The 20,584-nt window shown below is 57.3% G+C and overlaps 1 protein-coding gene across 4 annotated transcripts in view; it reads right to left on the reverse strand.

The window, feature by feature from the left end:
- Nucleotides 1-20,584, reverse strand: part of SEPTIN9 (septin 9) — a 165,353-nt gene that overhangs the window by 130,287 nt on the left and 14,482 nt on the right. The window contains exon 2 of one of the 4 annotated variants that reach the window (XM_067714666.1): nucleotides 18,898-18,954. The exons of 1 other annotated variant lie outside the window; for it this stretch is intronic. In XM_067714666.1, coding sequence (XP_067570767.1) covers nucleotides 18,898-18,954 — 57 coding nt within the window. Of the gene's footprint in view, nucleotides 1-2,226; nucleotides 2,261-9,770; nucleotides 10,788-18,897; nucleotides 18,955-20,584 lie in introns of those variants that run through there. 2 more of the 4 variants (XM_067714667.1, XM_067714668.1) reach the window with 2 other exon arrangements.

Consider the following 20,584-nt stretch of genomic DNA (forward strand, 5'->3'; position numbering starts at 1 on the left):
GACATCAGGATTAGGACACTCTAAAGACCCTTGAACTTGGAAAAACATTGGAAACAGTCATTCTAAAGCTATAGTTCTTTAGTTATTATCAGATAACAATAAACCGACATCTCCCAGGGCGGGCATGGCTGAGGGCCCTGCATCCTTGGATGGAATACGCCACCTGGAGAAGGAACCTGGGCCCCGGGGGAGGGACAAGCCGGCCAGAGCTGAGCTGGGCGGATGGTGGGGGGCAAAGTCCAGACTGAGGGCTGCCCATTGTGGACGTCAGGGAAAACAGGGCCAGAGAAGGACGCGGGCCTGAGCAGAGCCATGGAAAGGGAGGCCTCGGGCCGTGCACTGAGCCCCTGTGCTGACAGTCACACCTGTACTGCCCCCACCAGATGCCCCGCAGGTGGTTGAGGTCTTGCTCTCTGAGTAGCAAGCAGGGCTCTTGGGGCTTTGACCAAAACGTCCCCTCTGTGCGGTGGGGTGTCCTGTCAGGGAAGCCCTTGAATCTCCTTTGTCCCCAAGCCCCACCCAGCCTTCTCCAGGTGAGCAGAAACAGTGCCAGGAAAGGCCAGAGGGAGAATCCAGGCTGCCCAAGGGCCAACTTCAAGATGCCCCGGAAACGGGAGCGGAGAAGCAGCATCTCAGGCCACTCCGGCAGGAGGGGAGGGTCGGCGCCCTGACCCATGAGCCACATCATGGTCACACGTTCCCAGAAGCACCTCTTCTCTGACACCCGAGCCCTGGGGGCTGCAGCCAGCAGAGCAGGCCAGGTGCCCAGGCTCCCTGGGCAGCTCCTTCCTGCTGCACCAGCTCTGGATGCGGGACAGGGCCAGGCTCTGTGCGGAGGGGCCACAGGCTCGAGGGAGCGCCAGAGCAGAGAGGCACACACGGGCACTCTAACGGTGCGTGCGTCCTGAACTTCCCTGCACCTGCCTCGCTGGGTGGCAAGGGACACAGAGGGAACACGGTGGGCCCCGGGGGAGCAGCGCAGGGTCTGAAGGAGAAGAGGCAGGAGGTAGGGAGAGCAGCTGGGAGGGCCAGTCTGGGCCAGAGGAGAGGGTTGGCCCCAGAGGGGAGAGAAGGGATGCAGAGGCCAGCGAGTGGAGGAGGCACAAAGGGAGCCCCAGTGGGACCCGGAGCTGGGACAGAGCGGGAGGGGAGGAGCCGCAGCCCAAGGTCACAACAGGCTCAGCCCCCAGCCCTGCCTGCCTGGCCACCTCGCTTCTCCTGCCCCAGGAACCGGGCACCAGGCCAGAATCCCCGGGCCTCGGCTACTGCTCCATTGTGGGAAGAGGCTCTGACTCACCCCAGCTCTGAGGGCCAGTGGGATGCCCTGGAAAACATTCTGTACTTCCAGGCCTCCCCCAGAGTCAGGGGCCCAGAGCTGGGGAGAAACCTGAGGCTCAGAGGGCCCAGTGGGATGGGACGGTGTCCTCAGACACACTGGCCACTACCCCACCTGGGGGCATGAGCAGGCATGTGTGATATCCCTGCCAGCGAGTCAGGACCCAGGAGATACAAAGCGAGGAGGCCCTGAGTCATGCTTCCCCTGAGGCTGTCCGCTCCTCGGGTCACCTTCCCAGGACTCAGGCCACCCCACCCTCGGCCAAGCACGCACCAAACCACAGCCTCTGCGCTCAGAGGCCGCAAGCACTCCCTCCTAAAGATAGCAGCCCACGGGGCAGGACTGGGCAGGGCTGGCCAACATGTCAGGGCGTCCAGCGGCCTCTTCAACCACCAGGGTCCACCCAGCAATCAGAGGTCCTCCCTCTCCAGCTGCATAGAGTGACGGTGATGGCCACCCCTCCAGGTCCCAGTGCTTCTCCTCCCTGCCTGCTACAGGCGAGTCTCAGTGGCCACGGGGCACTCAGGTCCTGCCACTTTCTCCACCCAGCACACTGAGGAGAGAAACGAATTCTCGCCAGGGCCTCCGAGGCCTGGCATGACCTGGCCCCGCCTATCTTGCTGGTCTCAGACTTGCCCCTCTCCTCCAACAATGCAGTCCAGCCACTCGCACCTCCGTGATGTTCTAACCTCAGGGCCTTTGCACTTGCTGTTCCCTTTGCCTGAATGTCCTTCCTCTGGATCTTGACCTGTCAGGTCCTTCTGGACACGTAAGTTTCAGCTCAATGTCACCCCCTCAAGGAAGGTGTCCATTAATACACACCCACATACACCCACACCCACACCCACACCCACACACACACACACCTACCAACAATCACATCACATCACCTGTTCTTTGCTTCTTCATCTAAAGTCATCAATTGATGTGTTTATTGGTTAGCTGTCTGACATCTAGCTCAGACTGCCAGCCCCAAAGGAGCAGGGTACTGGCTCCTCACTGTAGGTCAAGAACCCAGGAGACGTCTCGGCTGCACGTAGTACGACCTCAATAAATATTTGCCAGATAATTGGGACGACAGGTGTCTAGTGGTCCTGCGAACAGCCACCCGGAGACATCAGGACCTGAGGTGAACGTAAAGCGGAGGACAGAGACAGAGGTCACTGATTGTCCACACTCGCTGGCGGGAGGGAGAATCGGGACCACGCAGAGGAACGGGCTCTGGCGTGTGGGCTCCTGCCACGTAGAGCTGGGCGGCTCTTCACACCCACCTACCTGCTCCAGCAGACAGGCCCAGCCCCAAAGCATTTTCAACTTTTCATAGAAAAGTTTCAGAGCTGGTGCCTCTTTGCTAATTTCCAAGGGGTGTGTTGCTTTGTTTATTCAGCTTTGCTCAAGTCAGTTTCCTCATTTGCTAAAAAAAAAAAAAAAAAAAAAACTTAACTACTGCACCACTTCCCTGGTGGCGCAGTAGTTAAGAATCCGCCTGCCAGTGCAGGGCACACGGGTTCGATCCCTGGTCCGGGAAGATCCCACGTGCCACGGAGCAACTAAGCCTGCGCGCCACAACTACTGAGCCCACGCGCAGCAACTACTGAAGCTCGCGTGCCTAGAGCCCGTGCTCCGCAACAAGAGAAGCCGCCGCAATGAGAAGCCCATGCACCACAACGAAGAGTAGCTCCCGCTGGCCACAACTAGAGAAAGCCGTGTGCAGCAACAAAGACCCAACGCAGCCAAAAATAAATAAATACATACATACGTACATACCTTAAAAAGAAAAAAGAAAGAAGAGGGAGGGAAGATCTAAGGCAGGTCCCAAGCCCACAGGCAGAGAGGGGTCTCCAGGAGCTGAAATCTGCGTTGCTATCTGTCCTGAGTTCATACGAGGCCTGGGGCCCCAAACAGTCTCCAAACATGAGCCTCTGGTTAAGAGGAAATCTGTCCAGTTTCTCCATTGGGTCCCACCCCCACCCCGCGCCCAGCCCAATGGGAGCAGAACTGACATGAGGGCGGTGAAGGCGGGACGGTGGTCCAGGGGACTTCGGGCAAGGCGGTTTAGGTGGTAGCTTCCGGACAGAGGTTTGTGCCCGGATGGGAAGGGAGACAATGGGGATGACCAGCTCCGAGCAGGAGGCAGATGGAGTCTAGCATCGCAGAAGCGAAGAGGGAGAATGGGGCTGGAGGAGGCTTCCTGAGATGCAGCATGGGGACAGACCAACAGACACTGACACACAGACAGTCAGTCTCACACGCAGGCTGGGCACTGAAACCACTGAGAATAGGAGGCCCACCTGAGAGTGGACCCCAGGAGACCCCAGGCTGGCCTCCTCGTCAGTCCAGAAGGACACAGGCCTGGGCTGCCCCGGGCAGAGCACATGTCCAGCCATGCCCAGGGCCGGAGCTGAGGCTCCCTGGCCAGCCTGAGGGGATGGTCAAGGCCAGCCCAACCCAGGATTTCCCCACTTCCTGCCACCTCACCCAGTGAAGCCAGCCTGGGTGTGGGAAAAAAAAAAAAAAATCAAGAGCCCAGGACGAAAACTTGGAGCCTAATCTCACACCACGTACAAAGTTAACTCAAAATGGATCAAAGGCCTAAACGCAAGAGCTAAAACTGTAAAACTCTTAGAAAGAAACACAGGGGGAAAGGCTTGTGACGTTGGGTGCGACGCTAAAAGCACAGGCACTAAAAGAAAACGTAGATAAATTGAGCTTCATCAAAGTGCAAAACTTTTGTGCATCAAAGGAGACTCTCAGCAGAAGGAAAAGGAAACACACGGAATGGGAGAAAATATTTACAAATCGTATGTCTGATGAGGAATTAATATCCAGAACATGTTTTTAAAAATTTCTACAACTCAATCACACACACACACACAAAGCCAATTTAAAATCTGACAAAGGACTTGAATAGACATTTCTCCGAAGAAGACATACAGATGCCAACAGGCACATGGGAAGATCAGCATCACTAATCATTAGAGAAATGCAAATCAGAACTGCCATGAGGTACCACCTCACACTTATCAGAATGGCTGTTACATATATATTTTTAAAAATAACGTGTTCAGGAGGATGTGGAGAAATTAGAACCCATGGGCACTGCTGGTGGGAATGTAAAATGGTATAGTTGCAGTGACAAGCAGTACGGTGGTTCCCCCCAAAATTAAACATAGAACTACCATATGGTCCAGCAATTCTGCTTCTGGGTATATACCCAAAATATTTGAAAGCAAGGACTCAGGCAAGTACCTATACATACATGTTTATGGCGGCAATTTTCATAATAGCCAAAAGGTGGAAACCACCCAAATGTCTACCCATAGATCAATAGAGAAACAAAATGTGGTCTATCATATAATGGAATATTATTCTGCCTTAAACAGGAGGAGACTCTGACACCTGCTACAGCATGGAGGAACCATGAAGTCATTAAGTGAAATAAGTCAGTCACAAAAAAGACAAATGTGCATGATTCCACGTATATGAGGAAACTGGAATAGTCAAATTCATAGAGACAGAAAGCAGAAGGGTGTTTGTCAGGGTCAGATCAGAGGGGGCACAGAGGAGGTAGTGTTTAATGGAGTTTCACTTTGGGAAGATGAAAAAGTCCTGGAGATGGATGGATGGTTGCACAACCATGTGAACGCACTTAATGCCACTGAACTGTACACCTAAAAATTATAGAAAAGATACATTTTATACATTTTATATCATATGATATCGCTTATATGTGGAATCTAAAAAAATAGGACAAATGAACTTATTTACAAAACAGAAACAGAGTCACAGACGTAGAAAACAAACTTATGGTTACTGGGGGAAATGGGGAAAAGGATAATTAGGAGGTTGGGATTGACATATACACACTACTATACATAAAATAGATAACTAATAAGGACCTACTGTAGAGCACAGGGAACTCTACTCAGTACTCTGTAATGGCCTGTACGGGAAAAGAATCTTAAAAAGAGTGGATGTGTGTATATGTATAACTGATTCACTTTGCTGTTCACCTGAAACTAACACAACCTTGTAAATCAACTACATCCAATAAAATTTTTTTTAAAAGAGATACATTTTATGTTGTGTACATTTTACCACGATGCTTTAAAAAGGAGTCCAGAGCCGCAGGCACCCCAGGTCCTTATAGTACAGAATGGCTGCAGTGACCACTCAGGACAGTCCCAGTCTCACACTATGATGCTATTGAAGGTGGTTCTTTAATGCGTAACAGCGTGATTGTCATGCCATTCCTTAGTAAGACTTTACATAGAAATAAATCCTCTAATCAGCAAAAGTTTTGGACAGACCGATTTGGAGCTCAAAGAAAAAAAAATTACAAGGCACCAGGCGAAGGTGCCCTTATTGGGCAGGCGGACCCAGGTACCAAAGCCCTCCATCCTAGGTCCACTCTGTCCCCAGGGCCTGCCCCAGGCCTCACCCCTACCAGCAGGGAACACAAGGCAACTCCGGCAAGAAGGTGCCTGGAAGGGGGGTGGGCAGGCTTCTGCAGTTCTCATGGGGCTGAGCTTCCCACACCCCACCAGGGGTAGGGGACCCCATGGCCAGAGTGGGGGATGGCAAGTGATCTTGGGACATGGAATCAGCCTGTGCATCCAGGATGCATGGGGACTGGAGTGGGTTGAATGGTGCCCCGCCCCCCAAATTCATGTTCACCTGGAATCTGTGCATGTGGACCTATTTGGAAAAAGGGTCTTGCAGATGTCATTAGGATAAGGTTCTAGAATTTTGGTCCTCCTGGATTATCCGAGTGGGCCCTAAATCCAGGAACAAGTGTCCTTATAAGAGAGAAGCAGAGGGAGATTTGAGACACAGAAGAAGGCTGTGTGACAACAGAGGCAGAGACTGGAGAGAGGCATCCACCAGCCGAGGATGCCAAGGGGCGCCGGCTGCCGCCAGAAGCCAGGAGAGAGGCCTGGAAGGGATGCTCCCTCGGGGCCTCCTGAAGGAACCAAGCCTCGGACACCTTGAATTTGGACTTCTGGCCTCCAGAGCTGGGAGAGGATCAACTGCTGTCGTGGTAAGCTCCCCAAGCGGTGGTACTTGGTTATAGCAGCCCCAGGAAACCAAGGCCCTCGTCAGTCAGAGGTGGAAGAGGCAGAGGGCCAGGAGGGCCTCGGGCCAAGCTTCTCATCTTGGAGACGAGGAGAGTGAAGCCCTGGCAGAGAGGGTCCAGGAAGCTGATGACCGCAGCAGCTGTCCAGGCCAAGAGTATGAAATGCCCGGGACCCAGAGGCAAGAGGGTGCAGCAGAGTGAGGACTGAGGCACGCCGCCCACGGTGGGGGCTGTCCAGCTCCCTGCCCTCCCATGACCGTGACACAGGACCCCCCCCCCGGCCCCCGAGCAGAGCAGAGTGCCAGCTCTCTCCTCCCGGGTGCAGTGCAGCCCGGCCCTTCCAGGCCCCCGCGCCAACCTTCCTGACCGAGCGGAGAAACGTCCACATTCTCTGCAGACAGCTCACCGCGTAGCCCTTCCCACCCTCCCCGAGGCCTAGCTGAGCTAAGTCACAGCCCCTCAGTGGAAAGTTCCCTTCCTGGAGAGTCTCCCTGCTGAAACACAAGCACTTGGAACAAGATAAAACTGCTTGATTTGTAAAAGCCACAAAGCCAGTCCAGAACAAGGAAAAAAGGACGACCCTTGGCTGGAAGAAGCGGCCTGTGTCTCAGCGGCCAGTCACTGCTCCGTGACTCATCCCCGCCCGGCTGACGAGCCCTCCGGCATCTTCCCAGGGCAAGGCCGCAGCCTCGAGAGGGCTGGAGGCTGCCTGACTGCAGAAGAGGACCCAGGGCCCACGTCCCAAACCAAGTGGGAGCTAGGTGCTCGCGAGAGACGGAGGAGGGAGAGCTGAGGTCTCCTGAGGCCGCCCGCACCTGCCCTAAACCCCCTCCTCACCAGCCCCTCCTGGACAGCTGCTGGGCAGCGGCCCAGAGTCAGCCAGACACGCCTTAAATGCCAGCCCAGTGGGCCACGAGCAGTGACAGCTACTTCTGGAAGCTGGCGGGTGGGGCGTCTGGCCAGACAGGCCCCCGTCCACACACACGCTCGGCATCGTGGCCCCCAGCCCCACAGCCGCCCGGTGCGGACTGAGGCCGCCACAACTGTCTTACGCTGTCACAGAGGGGCAGTGCCCTTGAGAAGCAGGCCGCAGCCGGCGGGGTCCCCAGAACAGGCTCAGAAGCCCGCCGCTGGCTGTAGGGATGCGGCCTCAAGGCCGTGCTGATCCAACTCCCTCCCTTTACAGGTTGGGAAACTGAGCCCAGGGCTGCAGAGCGAGACTTGCCCAGGGACTGCTTAAGCTCTGAGTTACAAGTAAAGATGAAGGTCAAGGTCTAACCAGGTTTGAGAAACATGGGGAGACAGCCTGGGGACTTCTCTCTTCTGGAACCAGTTTCTAACCGAGCTTTGAAAGAAGTATTTTTTAATGAAAATGCATCCAAATGAGGATTTCATAGAAAGTACCCATTTCTCCTCAGGCACGTCCTGGGAGAAGGTCCCTACTTCACCCGTCGCCGTGCTGTCCTCGGCCGAGGGCGTGGTGCTCAACGCTTATGAAGGCACAGAGCGGACTGTTTGTTCAGTTCATGAAAAGCTCCTCAAGTTCACTTAGCCCGGGAGGTTGCAAGACGTTGCCACTGCTTCTGATTCCCCCAAGGACCCCCTTCCAGCCTCCGAGCCCTGCCTCTCTGGTCCCCTGGTGGTCACCCAGCTGGGCCTCGGCTTGGTCATCTGTTAAATGAAGGCTGGGCCGGAGGCCCCTGGCAGCCAGGCCAATGGAGTAACCATCCTCCCTGGTCCCACAGCCTGCAGCCCTTGCCAGCCGGAGAGCAAGGCACCCTGGCTAGCGCCCCGTCCGCCCCAGCTGGCCCGCGTCACTGAGCTCAAACACACATGAGATGCGGTCCCACCAGCCGTGCCTTCCGCCAGTCTCCATGGCTGCCCCACCTCCTGTGGTCAGTCGCAGTGCCCGTTTGTGTGCCCTGCAGCACAGACGTGCACGCGCACACACGCACCCCGCTGGCAGCTCCCCTGCCTGTGGCTGCCCCATCAGCCCTGACATCACACTGGGATCTGATCAGCCCCTGGAGCAGCAGGCAAGGGGCTATCTTCAGAGGAGACACTGACATGCGCCTTCCTTCCCTCTGGCCTCTTGGGGAGCCCCCCCGGCAACACACACAGTGGCAAACAACAGACCAAGCCAGTGGCACTTGGGGAGCGACATTCTTATCCTCACTTTGACCCAGGGGTCATCTTGGAGCACCTCAAGCCCAGAGGCTGATGCCCCAGGACGTCTCAGGCCTGCACAGTGTACCCCAGCACCTGGCTTGAGGGGTGTGCCGTAGCAGCAGGCCCCATAATGAATGGGAATTATTCGTGATGATATCAGATGCTGACACGGGACACCAAGCCCGAGAAAGAGGGGCTTCTAACCGGGGTGACTTAGGAGGGGCGGCCTCTTTTCTCTCCACTGCTTGGTTCTTGCCCCGATGGGTCTGAGCCCGCTCCAAAGTGACCCACTTGGCCTCGATCCCACACAGGGTGCAGGGACCGATCCAGGGACCTGCAAGGTCCCTCCAGCCCGAGGACCAGCCATCTGCCCTCACTCCTTGCCCCAACGTGACATTCTGATGTTCTGATCAGTGATTCTGCCCCCGAATCTGAGCAGAGCCCACAGCTCCGCTCTTCCCGTCCTAAATCAATCCCATCCAACCACGTGGACGATCATTGCTACCCCCTCTCTGTCCACGGTGCCCAGGTGAGTACAGGACCCCAATGACACCAGCACCTCCAAGTGGGAGTCACCTTGGTCAACTCCCCCAAGCTTCCGGCAGAATAGAGTAAGCTCTCTCCGCTGTACGTGTGCATACGCGCACGCGCGCGCGCGCACACACACACAGGCATTTGCACATCTTGTTTGGGCACCGGGAGCTCCCGGCCCTGTAATCAACTCCCGGGAAGGCACCGAAATGCTATTTCAGGGAGGAGACCAAGGCGGCCTTGAAGACGGACTTTGGCTGGCAGCGAACAAACAAACCACACAGCGGACAAACCACTGTCGGCATCCCGGTGCCGCCACCCCGGACCCCAGCGCCAGAAGCAGGTCCCCCCACCCTTTCCCAGACTTCGGCGCCCACAGTCTCAGCATTCACGGCCGTCTTAAGATGCAAAAGTGGCACATTGGGAAATGAAAGAGAAATAGTGAGGGGACGGAGAGCCGAGTTTAAATAAAAGCCCGGCTTAGCGAAGCTTCACTTTTGGAACATTACGTCCCAGGACCTCAGAACAGTCAAGAGGAAAAGAAATATGTCCACAAAAATGAGTCAAAGTGACCCTTGGGTGCTTATTTCCCGAAGCATAAAGAAAGTTGTGAGTTAAGGGGAAGGGGCAGCCGGGGGAGGAGGGCCGCTTGCCTACCTGTGATCCGGTCTCTCTCCATCACTACGGATATATTTAGCAGCAGGCGGGAGTCCCGGCGTCCCCCTTTCCAGAGGCGTCCTCCCCTTTCTCACCCCGTCGCCCTCCCTCTTTCTGCCTCCTCTCCTCCTCCTCCAAAAACACTCTTTGTCTGGTCTAATTTCTTCAATCTGTTGCAATCACGAATGCATCCAAATTACCACATTTCCATGTGCTGATCATATGTTTGTGCTCCAAACTGAAGTAGCATTGTCTCTTGGAATCGGGAGGGGAAAGGCAGCGAAGGAGAGAAATAAAAGAAGAGGCGGGAGCAAGGGCCGGACGTGGGCCTTGAAAGGCTCCTGCGGTCCCCAGGGTCCTCCGGGCCGAGGACCGGCCGGCGGGGCTTTGTGCGGTGGCTCCAGAGGTGCAGCGTGCGGCGGCTTCCGGTGCCTTCTCTCCACCCCCTCCAGCCCCTCCGCCCGGGCTCGTCTCGCTGCTCCTTTTTAATATCCACTTGGAGAAGCTTAACTTAGCCTCTTGGAAACCAGCTCACAGAATCAAATTCCTGGAGACTTCCAGAGTCTTTCATTTCCCCCGGCCCGCGATGCTGCGATTTCCTTTGGTTGGAGCGTTTGAAAATCCTGGTTCCTGCCTGCCCGCCTTCCCTTCCCTCCACCTCTGCCGGCCCTTCACTCCCACCCTGACCCGGCCGGAAGGAGGGGCAGTGGCGCCCCAGGCAGGGGCCGAGGGAAGGTTCAGGAACACCTGCCGGGGTTGAGCCCGGAGAAGTCACCCCTGCAGACGCCCGGGTGTGCCGTCCGCCTGCGGAGACAGAGGCAGCTGGCCGTCCCACCCCAGCCGAGAGGGGAGCGCGGGATGGAGACTTCCTGGAAGAGTCCTACCACTTACTCATGAGTCAGTGAGTCTCCAGCTGTCCCCTGGGAGGGAGCGCAGCTCCTCGCCACTGATTTCCCCAGACTCAGCGCCTCTCTGGGAGAGGACACGGGGCCTGGCCGGGCTGGGGGCTCAGCACTGCTCCCTGCTATTCACCTGGGGTCCCGGAACTGCTCAGCTGGCAACTCAGGGGTGGAGGGGGACAGCACGTGGTCAGAGGGAGGGCTGGGGGGCACCTCCTCTGCCCTTTAAGCTTCATTCACCGCAAGGGTTCAGACTGGCAGCCCTCTACCCAAGACACAAAAGCAGGTTTTGTATGCCTAACTGACCCTGTCTAAAGAAAATGTGTATTCGTGCCAATGTTGCAAACGGGCAATTTCACCGAGAACTCCAGATTTTCCTCATCTCTCGGAAAAGGGAGGGCATATAGCCACACGGAATGAGCCTTCCTGCCTGGCCCAAGGGGCCGCCTTGAAGACTGCTACCCTCTTTAGATGAAACCGCGTTTTCTGGATTGCTGTGGTCCCCACAGCCCCATCACTCATTTTCGTTATCTGCCAGCCCCTCCTCCAGGTGACCTCTGAGTTTACAATCCTGCCCTACAGGGCCACATGAGCCACATGTCAACACAAGAGGGCCATGCACACTTCTCTGCTGGATGTCACAAAGTCCCCGTCCCCTCCTGCCCAGGGCAGGACCCCAAATGCAGTCTCCTAGGTAGCAAGGGCATCTTCTTGGGGGTTGGGGGGTGACACCTTCTGGGAGACACCAAATAGCAACACCCCACCCCCAGCAGAGTCTGCAGGACAGCTCCAAAGGTGGCTGCCTGCACAGTGACGGAAGGTGGGCACTGTGGTAGGCTGAACAGTGGCCCCAAAGAGCTCACACCCTAATCCCTGGATCCTGTAAACGGGACCTTATTTGGAGAAAAAGTCATTGCAGGTGGGATTAAGTGAAGGGTCTTGAGATGGGAGATTATCCTGAATCAGGGGGTTGGGAGGGTCCTAAATGCCATCACGTGTACTCACATAGAGGGGGGCAGAGGGAGATCTGACACAGAGAGAGAGAAGGGGATGTACAGACGGATCAGAGAGAGATGTGAAGAGGCTGGCCTTGAAGAGTGGAGTGGTGCGGCCACAAGCCCAGGAAGCCTGGCAGCCCGCAGAAGCTGGAGCAGGCAGGGAACAGCTTCTCCCCTAGAGCTCCCCAGGAGCCCGGCCCTGCCGAGACTTGGATTTCAGACTTCCGGCCTCCAGAACTGTGAGAGAATAAATTTCTGTTGACTTAAGCCCCCAAGTTTGTGGTAATTTGTTACATCAGCCACAGGACACTCAAACAGACACCACAGACAGACTTAACAGCCAGGGCTCCCTGAACGATGTTTTCTGGTGATTATATTTCATTCTAACACATTACAGTAAGCCAACCACCAACAATTAAGTTAGAACAGTGGGAAACAATGGGAATCTTGGAGGTTTTTTGATTTGTTTGTTTAGTCTCCTTTCTGATTTTGAAAAAAATATTCCTTATTGTTTTTCTCTGATTATAAACGTACTATATGTTCATTGTATTAGATTTAGCAATTACAGAAAACGTATGAAAAAAGAAACCCCTTTAATGCCACAGGGCACTCTTCGACACCAATTCCCGCCGCGGTGAGCAGGCCCAGGAAGGCCCCACGGAGCGGCAGACCGGGCCAGCTGGGGGGCGGCTGGACCAGGACGAGGAGCCCAGCCGTGGCCTCAGCCATCCTGACCACCTGCTTCAGGTGCCGGCTGCACACGCTGTGCGTTTTGTTGCTGCGGCTGGCGCAGCTGCTGAGCACAGCTTGACCCTCGGTTTTTCTCCGGCATAGTCTGGCTCAGCGTCCTTTCCCCAACCATGCCTAAAACTCCAAACATTCTGGCCCAAGCGGGGGATAATTTGAAACCGAAAACCTGGCAGCACCGATTGGCTCCGACGGGGCCGTGTTAGTCATGAGCCGCGAAGAGGCCAGGCACAGAGGTGGGGTGAGGCCAGGCAGTGGGAGAAGGGGGCGGCCGACCCCCGCTGCTCACTGAGTCCTGGCTTCAGCACTGGCCACTCAGAGGGCAACTGGTCAGCAGGTCAGGGCTCCCCATGTGGCTTCTCCTTCTAGCAGAACAAGACAGGGCTCTGTGGTTACGAAAAACTCTGTCCTGGTCTTTGATTTCAACAAGCATATTAGCATAGTAAACCCGTGAGCAGCCCCAGTGAGGGGGCTGGCTTCTGAACTCAGCACATCCCCACACTGACCAACGCCTTATGCCCTGGGGAGGCAGGACCCGCCCCCCGGGCCACAGTTCTGGGAACTCTGCTCGTGCCAGCCAGCAAGCCCCAGCTCCCAGCCACCGGAGCCTGCCCACGTCCTGGGATGGGTACTGTTGCCCAGCAGCCCCTTCCAGACAGTTCTAAAGGCAGTATCTCTACCCTTGAGCCCCACAGACCTGTACCCGTGATCTGCATACTCCCAGCCACCTTCTTTTTGATGTCACCGTCACCAGCGAGGAGCCCAGTGCGGGGTAAGGAGGAAGAGTGAGGCCTGTTTTATCTTTAAAGACACTGCTATGCCCCTTTCCACGAAGTGCGTGTGCGTGCCCCAGAGCCTGGCTGGGACGGGACACAGAAGAGGCAATCCCAGTGACCCCTGAACTCCCATCACAAGCCAGGAGGCCTGGGCTGGCCCAGCCATGCGGAAAGGGGGCAAGCACTCCAGGTGAATGTGACACAGGCAGCAGGGGCCTCAGGAAGGGGTTGACAAGAGCGGCACAGCCTTGTTCCTGGGGTACATTCTGGGGAGGGGCCTGTGAGGAGGCGGAGGAAGAGGCATTCGGCTGAAAGGACACTTTCTGAGGCTCTGAGCTCAGAATCTCTGCCACCTCTCCCCTCCCCCTCCCCTCATTCAGGTACTTGCGAATCCTCCATAATTAGCTCCAAGCTACAGGGGATGCCCACCTCTCACCTAAAAAAAAAGACTTTTCCGTTCATTTCCTGCTCATCCCCAGACTCCACCACACAGTTTGCTTCCCTGAGTTAAAAATAAAGAAGCTGCATCCCCCAGACCCCCTCCCGCTGACCCTCCTGCAGTCACTGCTACTGTACCTGCCAGCAAGGCGGGCAGCCGGCCGAGACCCTCCAGGGCCGGCCCCAGTCTGGCCGCCAGCAGCCTTCCAGAGCAAGACGAATTCCGGGCCCGGGGCCTGCTGCATTCCTCTCCGGAATCTTCTCTCCACTTTTTATTGCGCCTCAAGTTTCGGCTGTTCCTAAATAAATACGATCCAGCTACTCTCTGCCCTGGGGACTGCTGCAGGGTTTACTGGTGCAAACAGCCTGGGCCGGCCTGTTGCTCTGGGAGTTCTTCCAGGTCAGTGTGGAAGGAAATCTAGACAATGGAGAGAGGCGGCCCAGACAGGGCCAAATTCCACCGCTAACGGCCCTCGTGCTCAGCCATCAATCCCTGGCTGCGGCCCTGCCGGAGCTGGGGGCTGCCGCTTTATTCCTAAAGGCCCCCAGCTGCCCGTACAGAGCAAGGAGGGTCCGGGGCCGTGGAGAGCAGCGTCCTCGATAGAGTCTGCCCCAAGGCCCCTGGGTTTAAACTCTCCGGAATACACGAAAACTCCCCGAAGAGCTGGTGTCTTTCACTTCCTCCTGGGATCCCAACATTCTGTCTGCTCGGCAGCACCCAGTAAAGGCTCTCCGGATGAACGATGAATCTGAAGATCCAGCGTGTGGGCCAATCCAGACCAGTCCTGCCCAGCAGAACTTTCTGCGTTGACGTAAATGCCGCGGACCTGCCGCGTTCAATACGGCAGCCACGTGTGGCCGCTGAGAGCCTACCGTGGGGCCCCTGCTACGGAGGAACTGCGTTTTTCATTTGTATTAAATAAATAATTTAAATGTAAAGACCACCGTGCCTACTGGCTGCCTCTTCTCCTCGTCCTCCCTGGAGACGCGGAGTTCTCCATAAATTTCTTCCCCAGAAGGCAAAGAGAAAGCCTCCTCGTCAACCAAGGCAAAAGGCGGCTGGGATTTTTATTTTAAACTTGTTTTTTTGGCCAATCCCCCCCAGCTTCTCCTATCAAGTTCAATTCAACGATGTTTACTGGCTGCCTGCCCTGTGCCATAGAGCACGGGGTGGGGAGGATAGAGGAATCCCCGCCACCCACCTGCTCACGGGATGGACAGGCTGGGTCAAATCACCCTGGAAAGAGAATGGCTTCCAGAGCTGTGACCCCTCCGAGCAGGGAGGGGAGAGCAGGGGTGAGAGGCTAGACAGGGGAGGAAAACCTCACGCTGGGTTTACCGTTTATCCTATGAGAAGGGAAGCAAGGGTTCTTTTGGTCAGAGGACAACCAGGTCTGTTTTAAAGAATCCCGTGGGTGGAGGCTATCACCCAGGCCCAGGCACACAGGTGGGACTGAGTAAAGCCCCCCAAACACCAACTGGACAGGGAGGAGGAGCCTCTGGTGGGGAGAAAGGGGGTGGGGGGTGAGGGGAGACACAGAGGCCTGACTGAGATACGGCCAAGATCACGGGTGGCCCATCCAAGGGCCACCTGGGGGGATGGTGAGTCGACAAGACCTTGGCCACCTGTTGACCTGGGGGGGCTGGGGTGGGGCAGAGGTCAAGGACGACACCGAGACTTGTCACTTGAGTGCCTGGGTGGATGGCGAGGCTGAAACGTGAGAGAAGTGGAGGAGGGGGGGGTGCCAGTGGGAAGGGGGAGTAACAGCTGGGGATGCCTGCGGGGGCCCGGGTGTCAGGTGCACAGTGGCCAAAACTCTGGCGGCCTCTTCCTGGACCAGCTCCTCCACAAAGGACACTCCCTTCCCTCCCTCAGTGACAGAGCGAGCGGCTCTTCTGTGCTGCCCTGGAGAAAGGGTGGGCAACGAGCTGGAGGGGCCCTACCCCTCCTCCGGCGCCTACTGTCCACGGGGGACGACAATGAGTACAGCTGAGTGACAGGACACTGGGGTGGGGCCCTAGCCGGGCCTGGAGCAGGGCCCCTCCCTAAGGAAGGGGTGTGTGAGCCGGGACCCAAGGCGGGGGTGGGGAAGGGGGACACAGGGGCACCCCCCGTAAGGGCAGGGACACAGCTCAGACAGCGTACTAGGGAGCTCCTTGTGTGGGTGGGGTGTCGATCACAGAGGGAAGGGGCCCTAGCTTCCTGCGGCTTCTGTAACAAATCACCACAAACAGGGGCTTAAAATAACAAGAAATCGATTTTCCCACAGTTCTAGAGGCAGAAGTCCAAAATCAAGGTGTCAGCAGGGCCGCGGTCCCTCCAGAGGCTCTGGGGAAAATCCCTCCTTGCCTCTCTGGCTTCTGGTGGCCCCAGGCATCCTGTGGCATGTGGCTACAAAACTCCAATCTCTGCCTCTGTCCTCACGTGGCCTCCTCTGTGTCTCTCTTCTTAAAAGGACCCCAGCCACTGAATTTAGGGCCACCCTAACCCAGTATGGCCTCATCTCCAGGCCTTTAACTAACCTGTAAAAGCCCTATGTCCAGCTAAAGTCACCTTCTGAGGTTCTGAGCAAATATGAATTGGTGGCAGGGGTGTGGTTCGGCACTGCTGAACCCACCACTCAAGGGATGAGGGTGGGACTGGGGCTCTGGCCACCACCCCCCAGAGGTACTTGAAGGATGTAAAGCAGGACCCGGCCACACACCAGATGTCAGGGCAGAAGGAGAAGGCCCCAGGGATCCCAGCCAGGGGACAGACGGGCTGGGCTGGGCAGGGCAGCAAGGAGGTGAGGAAGCAGATGCAGGGGAAATGCCATGGGTGCCGTGGGAACCAGGGCAAAGGTCAGCCAGCAGCGCCCGGGGTGGCAGCTCATAGCATGGAAAGGGGGTGAGGGTGGGTGAGCAAAGAGGAAGGTCACTTGGGAGGGCCCGGGGCAAGCGTCCCAGAGCCCAGGCAGTCTGCCCGGGGGAACACACACAGGCCCCGGACCCATGACAGTGGGTCCAGCAGTATCTGTAAGAGAGGAAAGCTTCCATGGGCCTCCAGCAACAGGCCGAGGGGGCGAAAACTCTGCCCCCCTGCACAGAGGAATCCCCGCCTGCCCGAGGTCAGAGCAAATGAACTAAGATACACGGAGCTGCGAGGATACATCTCAGTCGTCCCATCTCGGGAAAAAGCAAAGGGCAGCAGCTGACTCCCCTCGGACACATGATGCGACGCTGCCGGGGTCAGGAGCAGACGGCGTGTCGTCTGCAGACACACAGCACACGGTACAGACACACCCAGCAGCGAGCAGTTCTAAATTCAGACGGCTGCTCACCTCGGCCGGAACAGGGTCACCCAAGCTCTTGGGCTGCACCTGTAACACCTTATTTCTTAAGCGGGATGGTGGGTGTACAGGTATCTTACTATATTCTTCACATATTTTTATATGTCTAACAATTCTATTTCTGGGGGGAAAAAAAAAAAAGGCCAGAGTGAGCTGGTCAAAGGGTGACCGTGGGTGTAGTCTGGGCTGACGGACTGTGGCTCACGGCGGAAACGGCCATCTCTGGCCCAGTCCCAAACCCAGCCTCGTGAAAATCTGAAATAAAGGAGGAAACACCACGACGAGGGCCCTTGGCCTTCTGGGGAGGAGACGGGGTGCAGGGTCCAGACATGGGACAGAAGTGTCTGGGAGGAGGGGAGGGGACGGCAGCTCCGAATGGGGGCATTCTGTGAGGTCAGAGGGACTGGGGGTCCAGGAAAGAAGGCTGCCTGGACCAAGGTCTTGGCCGCAGGGAGGCAGGGGTTGGAAAAGGGAGGCAGGAAGAGGAGGAGGGGTGTCTGGGCCGGAGCCCACAGAGGCCCCCAGAGAGTGGGTTTCGTGTGTCAGCAGGCGGTCCCATGCGAAACCCAGATCACAGCTTTGAGCTTGGGCAAATTATGCCTTAGGCTTCCAAGCAGAGCCGTGGTCATGGCTGCCAAGTGCTGATGGCACAGAACTGGCCTCTCTGAGCACAGGGAAGTAATGCCCAGAGGGAGGCTGTGTTTTTGCAGCCCCGGGCGCCGGCCTCCTGAGACCTCATTCCTGGAGCGCAGGCGTCTCCCCCAGCCCATCACGCCGAGGGGCCCGGAGACGCAGCCCAGCGGCTGAAAGGGAGGGACATGGAGAGGCAGACAGCGGCAGAGGCCGGGGCTCCGAGAAGGGCTTCCAGGAAACAGAGCAGCAGCCGGGCAGCGCAGTGGTTAGCAGCCCAACGTGTCTGCAGGGGGCGGAGCTCCCGCTTAACCACGGACGTGAATCACTCATCACCCCAAGGCCTCCAGCCGGCGTCACCCTTCCCTTCCCACACCCGGCCCGTCCCGTACCGCAAGGGCCTCCTACACACTCATGTGGACGTCCAGCCTGCACATCACGTGCCCGCCACCCCACCACTCCCAGCAAAGAGCCACCATCGGCCACCACACGGGCCCGAGGGTGCCCAGCCCACTGGCGGGGGTTGCCTCTGGAGGACACACTTGGAGAGAGGCCGGGCTGCCCCAGGGGCATTCGGGTTCAGAACTCTGGGGTCCCAGAGAGCCAGCATGGGCTCGGATTGTCTAATTTCATAACCACTAGCCACAAGTAGATATTAAGTGAGAATCGTAAGTCAGTTAATTCTGTGCAAATGAATGAATAAATAACATAGACAATGTATACTTCAGGTGCTCAATGGTCACGCGTGGACAGTGGCTAACGTACTGGACGATGCAGACAGGGAACACTTCACTGACACAGAAAGTTCTACTGGACAGGGTTGGTCTAGAAGGTGGGGCGTGGGCTCCGGGTGGGCACATCCCCTCCTGTAGAACAGCTGCTACGTCGCCATTATGCCCCTCTGCCCGTCCAGCCCGGGGTCTGACACCCAGCAGGTCCTCAACACACTTCTCCCACCTCCTAGGGGAGGCGAGTCCCTTCACCTCTGGGCCCCAATGTCCTCTGACGAGAGACCACGGACCAGGCACAGCCCCCGGGCCTGGCCGCTGGACCTGACAACAAAGACACAAAGCAGGCTCCCGTGCCGGCCACGCAGCCGGGGTCTGGGAGGCCAGAGCCGCCCGCCCGGTGGGGAGGAGCTGCACAGGCCCCGCCCCCGAGGCACCGAGGTCGAGAGGCGGAGCTCCACACCCCCTCCCCACTCTGCCCACCCAGGCCAGGCCGTGGTCGGGAGAGTCTCTTTGGAGCACGTGAGCAGTAACTCCTGCCCCAGACAAACCAAGGGGGCCAAGGCTGACCTAGCCACTTACCCGGGCCAGTCGGGTCGCCAAGCTTCCGGAGACGGCCGCCGGAGGTCCGCGTGACTCCTAAAGACAGGGCAGAGGGCAAAGGTCACCTGAGGCCACTGGGCGTATTCTCACCTCTGCTCCTGCCAGGGGCTCCAGAACCAGAAATCCGTCCCCTGTGGGGCCAGAGGCCCCAGTCCTCCCAGGTAACACCTGGCCCCGGCAGCCACCGCCGTCCGGATGCGCGCCAGGTACTGGGTCAAAGCCTTTACACACGTTCCCCCACCTAACATAACCCTCAGTACTCCATTTTGCAGATAAGACAGCCAAGTCTCAGCGGGGTTGAGTCACTTGTCTGAAGCCACACAGCTATGAGGAGCTGAGCCCAGGATAAAGACAAGTCCCTCAAACTCCAAAACCTGGGCTCGGCTCCTGCGTGCTGGGCTGCCGGGACTGTCTGCGGGATGGAGAGGTGCTGGCACAGGTCAGGCACGGGCCAGCCCCCCTATAACCTGCATCCACCTTGTTGGGAATTGGGGTTTCCCTGTCCCGGGGTCCCGGAGGAAGCCGGGCTGGACTGGGGAACATGGAGGACAAGCCGTTCTCTCCCCCACCCACCAGGAGGGAGCCCCAGATTAACGCGGCCTCGTGCCCCTCCACACACACCACTCGGCCCAGCATTCAATGCCTGGGGAGGCTCAGGGCAGGCAAGTCCCAACTCGAGCAGATTTGCTGAGGTGCTAAGCCGGCCAGACTCAAGAGGTTTCTAAGAGGGAGTGGCAGGCGGCCGTCCTATCATTGCCAGGTCACGGTGCTCTAGGGTCTGCTGCCTGGATGACCAGGCCGTCCTACAGAGGACGGCAGGGACACCCACGTTGGCCCAGCGGAGGCCTTCCCCATGGACAGCAAGACACAGTGGAGAAGAGCCTGCAGAGCCAGAGGGGCCCAGGTTGGACCAGCCTGCAGCCTCCGTCATCCAACATGCACCCAGAACGCTGGGGTCAGTTGTGCTAGCTCCTCCCCTGCAGTCCTCCAGACAGATTATTCATTCATTCATTCATTCCACAAGCCCACTCTTAAACTATGACCAACCAGGAGTGAATGCAGTCAGCTATGTTTCAAAAGGTTCCAGAGCCCTGAGCAGGGCAGCCTGCAGATCCGGTCTTCCCGTCCAGCTCCCCCGGGACACACGCGCTCTCCACATCTGCAGGATGACTCAACAGCTGACAAGACGGGAGAGGTCTATCCTTCAGGGCCTGGTATTGACAGATACCTGCCACTAAGCCCTGGCCTCTTTCCGGGCTGGGGAGGACGGCAAGACAGCCCCAGTTTTAGCTGAACTCACCCACCACGTAAACGACACTGCAAGAGATGCATGTGACATGTGGTTCTGATGGGGGGGTGAACACCAGGGCCCGGGGTGACTGGCGAGGCTTCGAGGAGACGGGGGGCCAGGAAGGGGGGGTAGCAAGCTGACCCTTGAAGGAGGGCCAGGTGGACACGGGGCTCTCACAGCCACTTCCAATGCCAAGGCTCCATGACAACCACGGGCTTTACATCCATTCTCCCACTCACTCAACATGACCATCCCATGAGGCAGGGGCCACCACCCCCATTTCACACATGAGGGAAGAGAGGTTCAGAAGCCCTGAAGCCGTCGAGCCTCCTACAAAGCCCCCAGCCCCACCCCAGCCACGACGGGGACCCTGAT

This window comes from Pseudorca crassidens, chromosome 19 (assembly GCF_039906515.1).
Source record: "Pseudorca crassidens isolate mPseCra1 chromosome 19, mPseCra1.hap1, whole genome shotgun sequence".
Taxonomy (NCBI): domain Eukaryota; kingdom Metazoa; phylum Chordata; class Mammalia; order Artiodactyla; family Delphinidae; genus Pseudorca; species Pseudorca crassidens.